The following is a 13,972-nucleotide window of genomic DNA, read 5'->3' as shown; positions in this document are numbered from 1 at the left end:
TTCTCAAAGGTGAATTGAATTTGCTCATCCATTTAGTTTGAATTTATTCTCACCATTGTTTCTCTGAGTTTTTTTCTCTCATTTTTCTCTTCAGTCAATCTTTTCCCTATAGCAGACAAATAAACACCATATTCCTATTTCTTAAAGAAGTTTTTTGGCGTTCTGATGAGCATTTCTAGTGAAAACTAGTTTTTCTAGAGTTGAGAACACAAAAGCATGGTACTTTTGTCGCAAATGCAAGGGATCAACTTATAGTTACCTGGTATCACCATTTCAGACAAAACCCAAACGATGCTTTTGTTCTGTGTCAAACCAAAAGAACTTTAATAAGTTTTTACACCACTGCAAATACAGGAACATTAACCCATAACATGCAACAAAAGTGATTTTGTCTTTTCAACATGTTTAACAGATAATATTGACACCAACACGGAAGAGCAACATAGTCTACAGGACAAATATGATTTGTGTCAATTTTCAGGTTAGAAAATTTATGTTCTTGCTGCAATCTCAAGTAGCATTTAGAATGTTTAGTTTCCCCTTTCTACCTTCTAAAACAGAGGATGATTTTTAAATGTAATTGTACACAACCATTTTCACATTGGAAATAATCACAAGAAATCAACACATTTAGTCTAATTGACCAACTGATTTCATTGCCATTGTTATTTCTGAAAGAGGGCTCCTGTAGTATTGTGGGTTTTAGATAAGGAATAACCAGATTAGGAGTAAAGAGCACATTCGCCTTTAGAGTGGGGGAGGGAACATGCAGCGGCAGACTGGGCAGGTGCCAGACTTCTGAAGCCAGATGGATACACATGGCTTGTGGAAGTAGTGGTGACATGGTAGCTCAGTAGCCACTTCCCCCTTCACATATTCACTGCAGCAGATAGGACAGCACATTTCCTGGCCCACTGCGCCATGATCTTCGGTGACCAGGATCTCAGGAAGTGCATCAATGCTCTCCTTGCTTGCAGGTGGGTTAGCCACCTCCACATCAACAGCGAGAGACTCCAGGTGTGCAAGGGCAGTCTCCATCGCCTGGGCCAGACGCTCTTCAAGAGCCATGTAGGTGAGGAACTGAGGATCCACATAGGAGATGGCTTCTGCCACTCCCAACCCATCTGCAAATCCATCAAACAGGCTCCAGTCCACTTCTAGGTCTTCACTCACGCTGGAGTCATCTTCCAGATTGTTGTTTCCATCCAGCATGAACATCCCAGGCTGCATCAGCTCATGGCTAGACTCATTATCCCCCTCACTGCTGCTTTCATTCTCATTGTACCGGAGCCATGGAATTTCTCCTTCTTCCAGAGAGGCCTGCTCTTCTTCCTGAAGAGATAGTTCTTGTACTTCTTCAGGATAGCCACTGCTACTGTTGCCAATGCTGGTACTGGCAAGGCTCCCAGCTCCATTGGAGTTCACATTCCCTCTAGCTTGCTGAGGTTCTCGTTCTTCCTTTCCAGGCAGGGGATCCCAGCTTTCGCCACTGGAAGACTGGGGCTGCTCCCGACTTCGATATTTCCGGCACAGAGCAGCCATCCACTCTTTGTCACTGTCAGAGTCTTCCTCATAATATCTGTAGTAATCATCAGTGTAGGCCCAGAAGTCAGGGTCAGCCATGGTTCGGCGCCGTCTTGACACTTTGTCTGATTTCACTTGCTCGTTCCTGGCATCCTTCTTATCTTCAGGGTACCTGGGCTCAGTTGAGCTGCTGGTACCTTCACCTTGGCCTCTTCTTGCTAGGCCCTCTGCCTGGGCTTCCTCAGCATCAGCAGCATCCATCCACCTGGAAGTACTGTGTGGTACATCGTCATCATCATCAGTGTCAAAAAATACTTTTGGTTTCACACAGTTTGGAGCCACCACATTCCGGACTTTTGGTCTCACCACTGGTTCCTCGGCACTCTTTGGGGTGTTTTCCCCACCGCCACAAATACTCACAGGAGCCCTGGTAGGTCGTGCTGGTAAATTCTGCCTCACCCTCTCCAAACTGTTGTTACCTCTTGCTGCTGCCCTGCCTTCAGCAGAAGGAATCTGAGAGGCCATGCCATTTTGCTTCAAGAACTCAGCCCTGTTAGCAGGGCACCTTGCTGCAGCGGGTGATTCTACTTTGCCAAGCTCCTCTTTCACATCATGGCTAACACTAGAGAAGCGGGGAGGCCTTGCCCCCTTCTCTGGATCATCCTTAAACTTGCCAGGTTTCCCTCTCACTGGCAGACGGTCAACAGGCCCAGCCCCCTCCTCCTCACTATCACGTGCCCCCAAAGTGTCAAGGTGTCCATAAGGCAGTCCTCTTCGGCTTCCTGAGGCCCTGTACTCTCTTGGAGGATACCTGGAATAATCCTCATTCTCAACATTCAGGCTGGTTCCCGAGCTCTCATTGTCATCCCAACGATGACGATGTGTGCTGGCAAATGGTGACTGGCTCCTCTTGGTTTGATTGGGGGCTGATCTGTGCATTGGGACTCCGGATGTTGTTCTTTTCTTGCTGCCAATCCTTTCCTGATGGCTCATGGAAGGCCTGAAACTGACATAAGCATGCCTTCTTCCATAACTCTTGCCTGTACTATACTGATACCCTCCTGCTGATTTGGGCCGAACAGGCTTGCTAGATCCCTGACCCATTGCTCTGACTCAGTTTCCAATAGAGCTGGGATGCAGGTGCAAAGGCTCTTGCTCCCAGTCCAGAACTACACAACAAGGAGATCTATTTTTCCTTCAGGAGGCAGGTAACAGAAAGATAGGGGCCCATTAAAATTAGTTTCACTGTCTTCTAAGGCCTGAGGGAACATTCCAATGACTGTCTGGTGTAGACCTGGAACACATTTTTAATGTTTGTAAGATGATTACAAGACTGGGTTCACAAAAAGCAAACAAACAAAAAACAAACAAACAAAAAAAAAGACAGACAGTGGAGAAGACAGAACGTGTGTGTGCTTTGGGGGGGAGGGGGATACAATAATTAAAAGGTAGGTATGCTGTGGAATTACAGGAAGAGTAAAGCGGCAGCGAGTTTTTTTGTTATTGTTGGAGGGGGTGTGTGTCATTTTCTGAGAACTTCATATATTGAGGAGTAATACAATTCAAAATAGAACTAAAAATATAGTTCACTGTGTATGTATGGGTGCCAGTGTCTGTCAAGAGAGAGTCAGGTGGATAGGGGGCCAGCAATCCTGTAATGCAGGGATTTCTGTAGGGGGTGGGTACATATGGGTATGAGAGTTACAGGAATGGCTGGGGTGGCTTTAAAAAAGGAAAGCTGTAGGTAGGATAGAAAGAGAAGCGTCACTGCTTCTGTTAAGTGTGGTAGCTGGAACTACAGAGGGAAGCCTGCACTTACGTGTCTATCACAGGCAAGGAAGTGAAAGGGCATTAGTAGCAATGAGAAAAGAGTTTAAGAGTCAACATGGAAGGCAGTAATGGACAGAAAAAGGCACAGAGGATGTGGTGGTTGGAACACAGAGTCTAGCAACCAAAGAAAGGTTGGCATGTGCTAATATGGCAACAGGAAAGGGGGCAGTGTCCCCAGAGGATTTCTGTGTGAAGGTGCAGCATGGAAAAGACAGAGAACAGAAGAAAAAAAAACATTTGAGAAGAGTGTGTGAGCCAGCTTCCTGTGTGTACATGTATGCATGTGAAGCAATAAAAGGATGAAGGTGTTTTTATATGTGTGTGTAGCAGACAGGGATGAGGGAGGGCATTTCTGAGAGGAAGAGGGAGGGAGAGAGTAGGAGAGGGCAGGGAGGGGGAGAGAAAGAAAAGAGAAGAGGGACAGGGAAAGAGAGAGCGAAAAGAAAGGAGAGGGGGAAATGAGGGGGAGACAGGAGAGGGGAGGGAAAAGAGAGGGAGCAGAAAGAATACATACTCAAACACAGGTCAGAGCAGGGGGAGAGAGATAACAGGGGTAAGAGTTAGGGGAAATGAAGGAACTAGAGGGTGTGTGAGAGGGTGTGTGCTTGCCTGTTTGGGCATGCGCAGAGATGGAGCTGGCTGCTGGAACCTTGAGGATGCAGGGACTGGGACCGGACTGCAAAGTAGGTTTCTGTGCATGTCCGTATGTGTGCCCGTGTACATGCGTACGCGCACGCGCGACACAGAGGAGGGGGTGCAATGTCATAATAAGAGACAGGAATACGTTATCAGCTCAAAGGGCAAACCCAAATCAATGTGGCAGGGCAAAAGAAAGAAAAGGGCATGTAGGAACCCTGGTTTTCCCTGAAAATACTGTTTAGCTTCTAATAATTATTTTCCTGGGCACATATCTGTATCTAAAAATCTTAGCCACGTGCCATTCGACAAAACAGCAGCAAAATGGGGGAAGAAAGGCTAGAGAGTACTCTGCAAAGAGGCCAAGAGCACTGCAAGGAGAAACAGGTAGGAGTGGCAGAGGGCCGTGCGACCACCCGTCCTCTCTCAAACAGCCACGAAGACCATTCGGGCTGGGACCCTGAGGCAAGACAGGGGATGGGCAGCCAGGGATGCGGTCCCTGAAGAGGCCATGGGCCTCCGCGTGTGGTCAAGTCCCCTCTGCCCCACCCCGCTCCCGAAATGAACCCGCAAAAGGGGTCACTGGGATTCTGCCCGTGCCCACCTGGCAGCACTCGCCCACCGGCCCGGGCTATTGCCCCAGAGCGCCTTGCACTCACCCTCTCCGCCAGTCGTGCGCTCCAAGCTGCAGAGCTGTGGGACCTTCACACGCCACCACCACTGCTGCTGCTGCTCCGGGTCTCGGCTCCTCCCCCGCTAAAGAGCACTAGGGCAGGCGGAGACTGCGGCGCCGGAAGTGGCTGTGACGTTAGCCCGAGTCCGCCTCCCCGATGTGGCAGGGGCAGCTGCTGCGCTCTGTGAATCCTAGTGGGCTCCAAAGCGTTGTTTGATTTGAAACGTTGAGATTTTTTTATGGGCACAAAAAAAAAAAAAAAAAAAAAAGAAAAGAAAGAAGGAAACGCAGAGAGAACTGTAACTGCATTAACAAATTTGCAAACATTTGCCACCTTTCAGTTCTTAAAAAAATGAAATTTGAAGATTCTGATTAACTTTTATGTGAGAATTAATTATATTACTATATCACATCCTATGGTACATGTTTGGTTTGAGAATATTAAAATCTGAAGTGATATTCAGGGTTGCAGTAGCAACGTCATTTTTTAAAACATGGTGTTTGAGGCAAACTGAAGGTGTTTACAGTGAAATCTGGTACTGTTCATCTACAAAACCTAGCTTGTCTATCCAAGAGATGATCGTTCACTATACGCAACACGGGTTCACACGTTGTGAATTGCACCACATTTTAAAAACGTCACAGATCTGGTCATGGTGGGGAATGCCTTTAATCCCAGCACTCAAGAGGCAGAGGCAGATGGATCTCGAGTTCCAGGCCAGCCTGGTCTAAAGGGCGAGTTCTAGGACAGCCAAGGCCGGAGAAACCCTGTCTTAAAAACTCAAAAAATAAAACTAAAGCCACAGATAAGGCTTTCTTTCACTTTTTAAATTCCACTAATACTCAATGTAGAATTCCTGCATTCCCAGCAGTAGCAGACTTGCTCTTAAAGGAAATACAGCATGTAGTAGAACAACAACAACAACAACAAAAATTTCAAAGGTGCAAAAAAGCTCAAAAGGTAACGATACAAATACTGTGGATAACTTCTATTTCAGAAACCACAAAAAATAGGATAATTACAAAATGTATGTGCCAAACAATGCAGTTTGAAAATATATGAAGCCACTGGTATTAGAAATAGAGACACAAGGAAGTAGACAATTGTAGTGGGAGTCTTCACCCACGCTTTTTGTACTGTCGACAGATCAAATAGACTTCTAAATAAGTAAGGACAAAGGGAGACTGAATAACATGATTAATAAGCTGGAACTAATGTATATGGATTTCTACTCAAGATGATTCAGTTCTTTTTTCTTAAAAATACACATTTTGAACAAGAAAACATACAGTATAAAATACCTATTATAAAAATTCAATGAACATCTCATTTCATATGGCTCCTTGTATCCTTCTCCAGGGTAGATTTCCACTGGACCTATAGTTGTTTTTAAATTTTAATCTACTTTCCTGCTTCAGGTAGATGAATTTGACTTCCCCAAGATGGTTACCCCTAGGGAAAATTGTTTCTGCCTCTAACAGATGCCTGTTTATCCAGGTAAGGTGGTCAAGTGTCAACATTTTTAACCTATGTTCTGATGGGGAAAGGGATCAGAAAAGTTACTCTGCTCTGTGTACACACATTTAAGTGGGATTTCTTCATTTAAAAAAAATGTAGTGGTTATCCGGGTATGGTGGTGCAGGCCTTTAATCTCAGATCAGGAGACAGGGGCAGGTTGATCTTTATGAGCTCCTGGAAAACAAACAAAAAAAAATTGTAGCAGTCATTTACTGATGAATAACAAGCTTTCCCAAATATATAGTAAAACAACAAACATTTCTTATGGCACAGTTTCTGTGAACAGAGAATCCATACATGGTTTAGTCACAGTGAATCAGGCTTGAGTGAATGAAGATGCACTCTAGCACACTCAACTGTAGATGCAATCTCATTTGAAGGTTAAGCTGGGGTGAGGTCTCCACATGACAACATGGATGTTGTCAGGCCTCAAAAAGTCTATTGTCTATGTCTAAGCTAACATGTGTTGAATTGTTTGTTGTTATTCATGTCATGTGGACCTGTTCACAGGCTTCTTGGTCTCCTCACAACATGGCAGCTGGTGTGGTGGTGGTGGTAGGTATGGTGTGGTAGTGTGTGTGTGTGTGTCACACACAGAGAGAGAGAGATAGAGAGCGAGAGGACTTACTCTTTGGAGTAATACCTCATTTTTACTATATCCCATTTAACAAAAAGAAAGCCACGGAATCTTCCCCTTTCTTGTACCTGTGGCTATAGTTCTTCATAGTTTTCTACTATTATCTACTACTGTTTATGAGATCAATAGTGTTACTTCTCTTTTCATTACTAGTATGTATGATTTTTTTTTTTTTAATTCTCATATTGAGAGGCTTAGTCGTCTGGATGATATTTCCGAAGACTCAGGTTTGGGCTTGTTTTTTTCTTTCCTGATTATATATATATATATATTCAATTTTATTTATTTATGTTCTATATTTTATTGTATGTTTCCTTCTGCTTACTTTGGATTTAAATTGTTTTTTTTCTACTTTCCTACAGTACAGACCTAGATGACTGACTTTACATCTTTCTTATTTCCTAATATGTGCATTCAATGCTACAAATTTCCCTCTAAGCACTGTTTTTGCTGCAACTTATGCATTTCAGTAAATTGTGCTTTTTATTTTTATTTTTCCTAAAATATCTTTTTCAATCCTGAAGACTGAACCCATGCCTGCTGGGAAAATGCTCTGCCATTGAGCCACATATCCCCCACCCTCAATCTTTCTTATGTTGAGGCTTCTTCTTTGACCCATATGTTATTTAGAAGCTTATTGTTTCATCTCCAAATATTTGGGGATTTTCCAGCTATCGTTCTGTTATTGATTGCTAATTTAATTTCACTGTGGTCTGAGAACATACTTTGTATGATGTCTATTCCTTTTAATTTGTTACGGCATGTTTTATGGCCCAAGATGTGGTCTATCTTGGTGAATGTTCCATAGGAGCTTGGAAAGAATGTGTATTCTCTTTGTTGGGTGGAGTAGTCTATAAATGTCAATTAGATACACTTGATTGGTGGTGATATTCAGTTCAACTATATTCTTACTGATTTTCTGGATGGATCTGTCAATTATTGATAGAAAGACATAAACTATAATAGTGGATTCATCAATTTCTCTTTGTTGTCCTATAACTTTTTGCCTCAGGTATTTTGAAACTGTGTTGTTAGGCAGATATATATTAAGGGATTTTATATTTCAGAAGACTGGATTCTTTTTATCATCAGTCCTCAATTTATCCTCAATAATTTTATTTGTTCTGAAATTTGCTATGCCTTAAATTAACAAAGCTACTCTGGCTGGCTTTTGATGGGTTTTAGCATAATTATATCTTTCTCCATCTATTTGCTTTTTAAAAAGTTTGTTTTTATTACTTTTAATTGTGTGTGTGTGTGTGTGTATGTGTGTGTGTGTGTAGGTATTTTCACATGAGTAGAGGTGCCCTCAGTGGCCAGACTAACTGAATTCCCCAGAGCTGAGAAATCTGACATTGTTGTTGGGAATTGAATTCTAGTCCTCTGGAAGAGCTGCTGAGCCATCTGTCCAACTCTCTTCATCTATCTACTTTGAATCTGCATGTTTACCTTTAAAATTGAAATTGTGGCAATGTACTGTTGGCTCCTGTTATTGATTTTTTCCTAGTTGGTTGGTCGGTTGTTTTTGCAAGGCTTCGGATCAAATCAGGCCTTTGCATATGCTAGGCAGGTACTCAATCATAGGGCTACATTCTCATCCACGAGTCTTGTGATCAGTCCATTCTAATAGTCTATTAATTGGTATGTTTAGACTCCATTCAAATGATTGTTGATATACTGTAGTTACAGTAATATCTATCATATCTGTGACTGCTTTTTATTCATTTTATTGATATTTGCTTCTTTTGAGGGGAAAGCATTTTGTTTTTGTTTGTTTGTTTGTTTTCTTTTGTTTAATACGGTTTCACTGTAAAGCCCAGTCTGGTTTTGAAGTTGCCATCCTTCTGCCTCTGCACACTAAGTACTAGGATTACAAGTGAGATCCATGCCACTAGACTTTGTCTTTTATTCCATTGGGACAATTTTGTTTTGCTTTGGGCTCCTACTATTTGCCCATCCTTTCTGATTTTAATTAAGTACTTTGTATTTTTTCCTCTCTTAGCATATCATCTGTACTTTCTTTAGAGTTTAGCCTGGAATAAACATTTACTTAAAATCAACTCAAGTCCACTTTCAAATAAAAGTACAGAACTGCATGAACAGTGCACGCACCTTAGAGCAGAGTATTTCCACTCATGCCCTCCTCTCCCTTATAATATTTTTACCATCTATTTCTATATCATTCAATATAGTTACTACTATTTTTGAATGACTGTCTGTTTCTTATATCAGTTATGAGTAAAAAGATTAAACTATTTTATTTATGCCTTTGTCTTCTCAAATGTTCTCCCTTTCTTTACGTAAATACAAGTTTCTAACTGTATCTACTTTTTCCTCATTCTGAAGAACTTGTTTTTCCATCTCTCACAGCTCAACTATTGGAGGTGACATCCTAACACTTTTTCCATAGTCTACTAATGGAAAGTAACGACGAAGTCTAACCTACACTAAAGGGGAAAACATTTCACAGATGAAACTTTCGGGAAATGCTGATCTGGATGGGGGACAGGAAGAGGCAAAAACATAAAGTTTAATAGATATTGCCAATTTCCTCCCCAAAGTTGTCATAACAATGGGCGCTGTCACATGCATTTGTCCACATATGTACATTCTTCCCACTCCTCCCCCCAGGGTTTAAATTGCTGCCAATCTGGAGAGTACAGGACACTGACTTTGCCCCAAATGTCTTCTCAGATGTGTTGTCCTGTTAGCTACTTTTCTGAATTATATGTTCTCATCTTTTATTCATTCTTTTCTTGGTGTTTTCTTGTTATTCTTGATTTCTAAGACCTCATTGCCTATTCAGAATACCAAATATTAGTTCTACTTGTACCACGAAACTATCTTCTCCTCAGTGTTCTCTTTAAATATAAATAGGAAATCATAACAGCACTTAAAATACACCTTAGGTGGGTGTTTTTCATAATCCAGAAGTACATTCGACCTTTGTAAGCTTGGCAAAATTTACAGAAGCAAAACCTAAAATGGTTCAACTACATAAAGTATGATCAACTGGCAGACAAGATATAAGCAAAAAGTTTTTAAAAATCCAGTTAAATAGCAAATGAAAACCTGCAGAAATTGCTTACTACTAATTTTACAAATGGGAGGCCAATCTACCAATTACATGAAGAGCTCTATACATCAATACAAACCCAACAGGTCAATTGTAAAATGGTCAAAGGAATCTGGCATGCATTTTATTGAAAAAAAATGATGATGACACTTAAACACATGATAACATGCTTATGCTCACAGATAATAGCAGACTCACCTATAAGACAGATCAGTGATGTAGTATTTTGCTGCGTGCATGGAACCTTAAGCACCCTTTGACAGAGCTGGTAGAGGGAGGACATAACGTAGTAGAGCCTTTGCAGCAGGTAAGTTTGTGATATTTACAAAAAGTTGGATTGTGTCCCCTCAAGACTCATATTCGAGAAATTTAATCTTCAAAATTATATATTAATATTTGGGATGTCCTTTGAGAATTGGGTTAGATGAGGTCAAGAGGGTTGTACCCCGTGGTGGCATTAGAGAATTTATAATAGAGGAAGAGAGACACAAGCTATCATGCCTGTTGCCTCTCTCCTCGTGATGCTTTCTGTCATGCTCTGATGCCAAGATGATCCCTAACAGACATTGATCATATGCCTGTCCCATGCCTTTGGACTTCTTAGGCATCTCCAGAACCATAAGCCACTTCTTCATACATTGCCTAGTTTCAGAAAGATAAAACTGAGAAAAATCTATCTAATTACTAATGTATATTCTTTTGACTGAAAAATGTACTTTTGGAATTAACATACAGGTATATTCATACATGATTGAAATGAAGTATGTGACATTACACCCACTGTAGTACTGCTGCTAGTAGCAAAGCACTAGCGTGAATCTAAATGCCTACCAAAAGAGAGAGCTAATAAATGCATTGGTGGAGTAATTACTATGGTACAGATGAGATACAGAATCTAAATCTACCAGTATCTGAAGAGATAGATCTGAAAACTATACTGAATATATAATGTATATAATAAGAGGATATATGCATTACAATGGTATGCATTACAATAGTATGGCTTTTTGTTTTGTTTTTCAAGATATGGTTTCTCTGTGTAGCACTGGCTATTCTGGAACCTATTCTATAAACCAGGCTGGCCTTGAATTCAGAGATCCACTGGCCTCTGCCTCCTGAGTGCTGGGATTATAACTGTGACCCACGACTGCCTTGCTTTTTATTGTTGTTGTTGGTGGTGGTGGTTGTAGTTTTGTTGGATTTTTTTTTTTTTTTTTTTGGTGTTTTGTTTTGTTTTGAGATTCTGTCTTTCTTCATAGCCCTGGCTTTCCTGGAACACACTATGTAGACCTGGCTGGCCAGGAACTCACAGAGATCTTCCAGGTTTTCAGTTCTAGAATTAAAGGTGTGAACTACCACACTTAGCTTGTTTTATATGTTTTAAAATGCATATAGGTTCAAGATTATTCTACCTCTCCAAGACATTAGTCATTTGATTCTTATGATGTTTAATTTTAGGTGTCAACTTGGCTGAATTAAAAAATAGCTAAAATGAGAGTGTTTCCAAAATACTTGGAGAAATTCTATCCTTAGTGTGATCATTATAGTTACACACCAATTTCTATATAATTTTAGGCATATTTGTAAAAGAAATCATAAATGCATACTTGAAAGTGTATACATTCATTTCAATTTTTATTTGTTTCCCTCTTTTGCATACATTAGAACTCTCTACAACCTTTGTTAATAACCAAATATTTATTATTTCATATTTACCTTTCTATTTATATAATTATATGCTGTATATATGCATGTTGAATACATATGTTACAGAGGTATAGGCTTCTAGCTGTAATTTTTTATTATTAAAACTAGATCATAGAGAGTCACCTTTCATATCTGAGGGCATCATATATTCAGATTCAAAAAACTACACATCAAAATATTTGTTGTGTAGCTATCATGTGGGTGCTGGGAACTGAACCCAGGTCTTCTGTAGGAGCAACAACTAGTGAGTCATCTCTTCAGTCCCTCATTAGACTATTTGGGAAAATTGTCTGTACGGAACATGTATTTATTTATTTTTCTTATTGTTTGCTAAACAATCCAGTATAATATATATTTACATAGTGATTACAATGCATTAGGTATTACAAGTAGTTTACAGAAGATTTGATGTTTATAGAATGAGGTGTGCCAGTTACATGTTAATAACACACTGCTTTTATAAGGAACTTGAGCACCTGCAGGTTTTAATATCTGCAGGATAGAGCATTCTTGCCACCAATGTCTTGCTAATTTCATTCAATAACAACATCTAGAAATCAACTGGCACAGTAATTATTAATCCTCAATCGTTGCCCAGTGTTTCCTGGTGTAGATGTATCCTAATCTAGCCAGCCACTGACTACTGACAATTAATATTTTCAGTGCCCCTCCCAAACATGAATGCATTTTAGTGGTTTTTTTTTAAGCATGGTAAACACTAAGACCAACACTTCATAACACATTTTTGTACTTAAAGATTTTTAGGTGTGATTGTGGATTTTTATTTCTGTGGGATGATATCACAGAGTAGGTTGTGCTATCAATCAGGCTGGATATTGTGTATCTTTTTCTTTTCCTGCTGCACTAGGGAGTAAACTGTGGCCTGGCCATGAGCTTGCCTGGCAAAGCTCAAGTTATATCAAGTTGTATCCCCAGTCCTAATATGTTACATTTTAATAAATTCTGTCAGTTGTCTTTCTGTAAGGCTAGAGCATTCTCATTTTCATTGGCTATGTGTGGCCCTATTCTGTGGCTTGAATGATCCCATGCAGATTTTTCTCCTAGAATTTGAAGCTCCAAAGGAAGCACTCAAATGTTGAAGAGACATAGTTGAGTCACACTTGCATCAATCACTTGGGAAAAACAACTCCGTGTTTTGAAAACACATTCTTATATCTACCTGAGTTTGCCAGAGTTGAATGCTGTTGCTGGCAACCAAAAGAAATTTACAAACTCCTTCATAGATAGAACCTTGAACCTGGCCATAAACCAAACAACAATCTCAGCTACAAACTCAACTCTAAGCCAGTCCACAGACATGGTCCTCAACCAAGTTTAAAACACAGGGCCAATCCCAAACCCACAATTTACTGAGCCCTGCCTGGCTTCTCTCTAGTGGATTGCTAGGGGCTCCAGGTAAGCCAGCCAAATACCTCTAGAGCTGGAGCTCAAATTCAAGATTCTATGACAACGAAAGATATGGCTTCTGGAGTGGCAGATTCCTAATAAAGCAAAACTGGTGAAGCTAAAGATTGAGATGGCTGGTGAAGGAGGTGAGGTTTCAGAAAAATCACATCAAAAGAGAATCTATTAAGATGAGATCAGGGGTTTGGTTTGTGGAGGCAGAGGATGATGGCAGGGAACTCTGAGTCGGAGTTCACAAAATGGGGCAGGGGAAGGATTTGAGAAAGTCGGGTGACTGGATCCAGATGGAGACAAGTGGGGCTGGACTGAACTCACTGCTGGGGTCTGGGTGGGTCTTTATGAGACAGGGGACCTGCGCCAGAAGGATCAGCTTACAAGGATTTTCCATGGAGAAGTCCAGGCAGTCTGTAGCCCAAAGGACTCCTTTGTCTCTCAGCTTCCTGACACAGCCCTATCAGCCTCATGCTGCCCAATCAAGCTGCCTTGAATTCCCATAGGCCCAAAGCCACCAGCTAACCTGCCTCCCCCCCACTCCCCAAATCCTGTCTTTACTCCAGCCTCCCTTCCTTCACTTCCCTAGCATGGCTTCCCATTGCATGCCTCTTGTTGAGTTTCAGGGATTAGAACTTGTGTGTATGTGTGTGTGTGTGTGTGTGTGTGTGTGTGTGTGTGTGTGTGTGTGTGTGTGTTCTCTGAAGGATGTAGCCTCTTCTTCTTTTGGTAGAGTTAGTAGTGTTGGGATCCATACGCAGGCATCTCTACGGCCAGCCCCAGAGGACCAGACAAACCAGATATCAGGTATCTGTGAGGCCACCTATGGACTAGCCACAGACCACCCGAAACCACCTGTGCATGCTCTGGGTCACCTTACAACATACAACAGAACATGCACCACCTCCTCTCTCTCTCTCTCTCTCTCTCTCTCTCTCTCTCTCTCTCTCTCTC

General features: G+C 41.2%; 1 protein-coding gene across 2 annotated transcripts; it reads right to left on the bottom strand.

Annotated features, from left to right (window-relative positions):
* Positions 1–301: 301 nt before the first annotated feature.
* Pja1 (praja ring finger ubiquitin ligase 1) lies at positions 302–4,746 on the bottom strand. 2 transcript variants are annotated; one of them, XM_055605100.1, is made up of 2 exons: positions 4,650–4,746; positions 302–2,818 (listed from the first exon to the last, which is right to left on the bottom strand). In XM_055605100.1, exon 2 carries the CDS (start codon positions 2,626–2,628, stop codon positions 748–750), a length of 1,881 nt encoding a protein of 626 aa, XP_055461075.1. In that variant the 5' UTR covers positions 2,629–2,818; positions 4,650–4,746; the 3' UTR covers positions 302–747. The 2 variants fall into 2 exon arrangements, with proteins under 2 accessions (XP_055461075.1, XP_055461076.1); XM_055605101.1 differs by having other exon boundaries at positions 302–2,530.
* Positions 4,747–13,972: the final 9,226 nt, after the last annotated feature.

Source organism: Psammomys obesus, unplaced genomic scaffold, assembly GCF_907164565.1.
Source record: "Psammomys obesus unplaced genomic scaffold, mPsaObe1.curated_primary_1811, whole genome shotgun sequence".
NCBI lineage: Eukaryota > Metazoa > Chordata > Mammalia > Rodentia > Muridae > Psammomys > Psammomys obesus.
The sequence above is the reverse complement of the archived record's forward strand: the minus strand, read 5'-3'. Positions and strand labels throughout refer to the sequence as shown.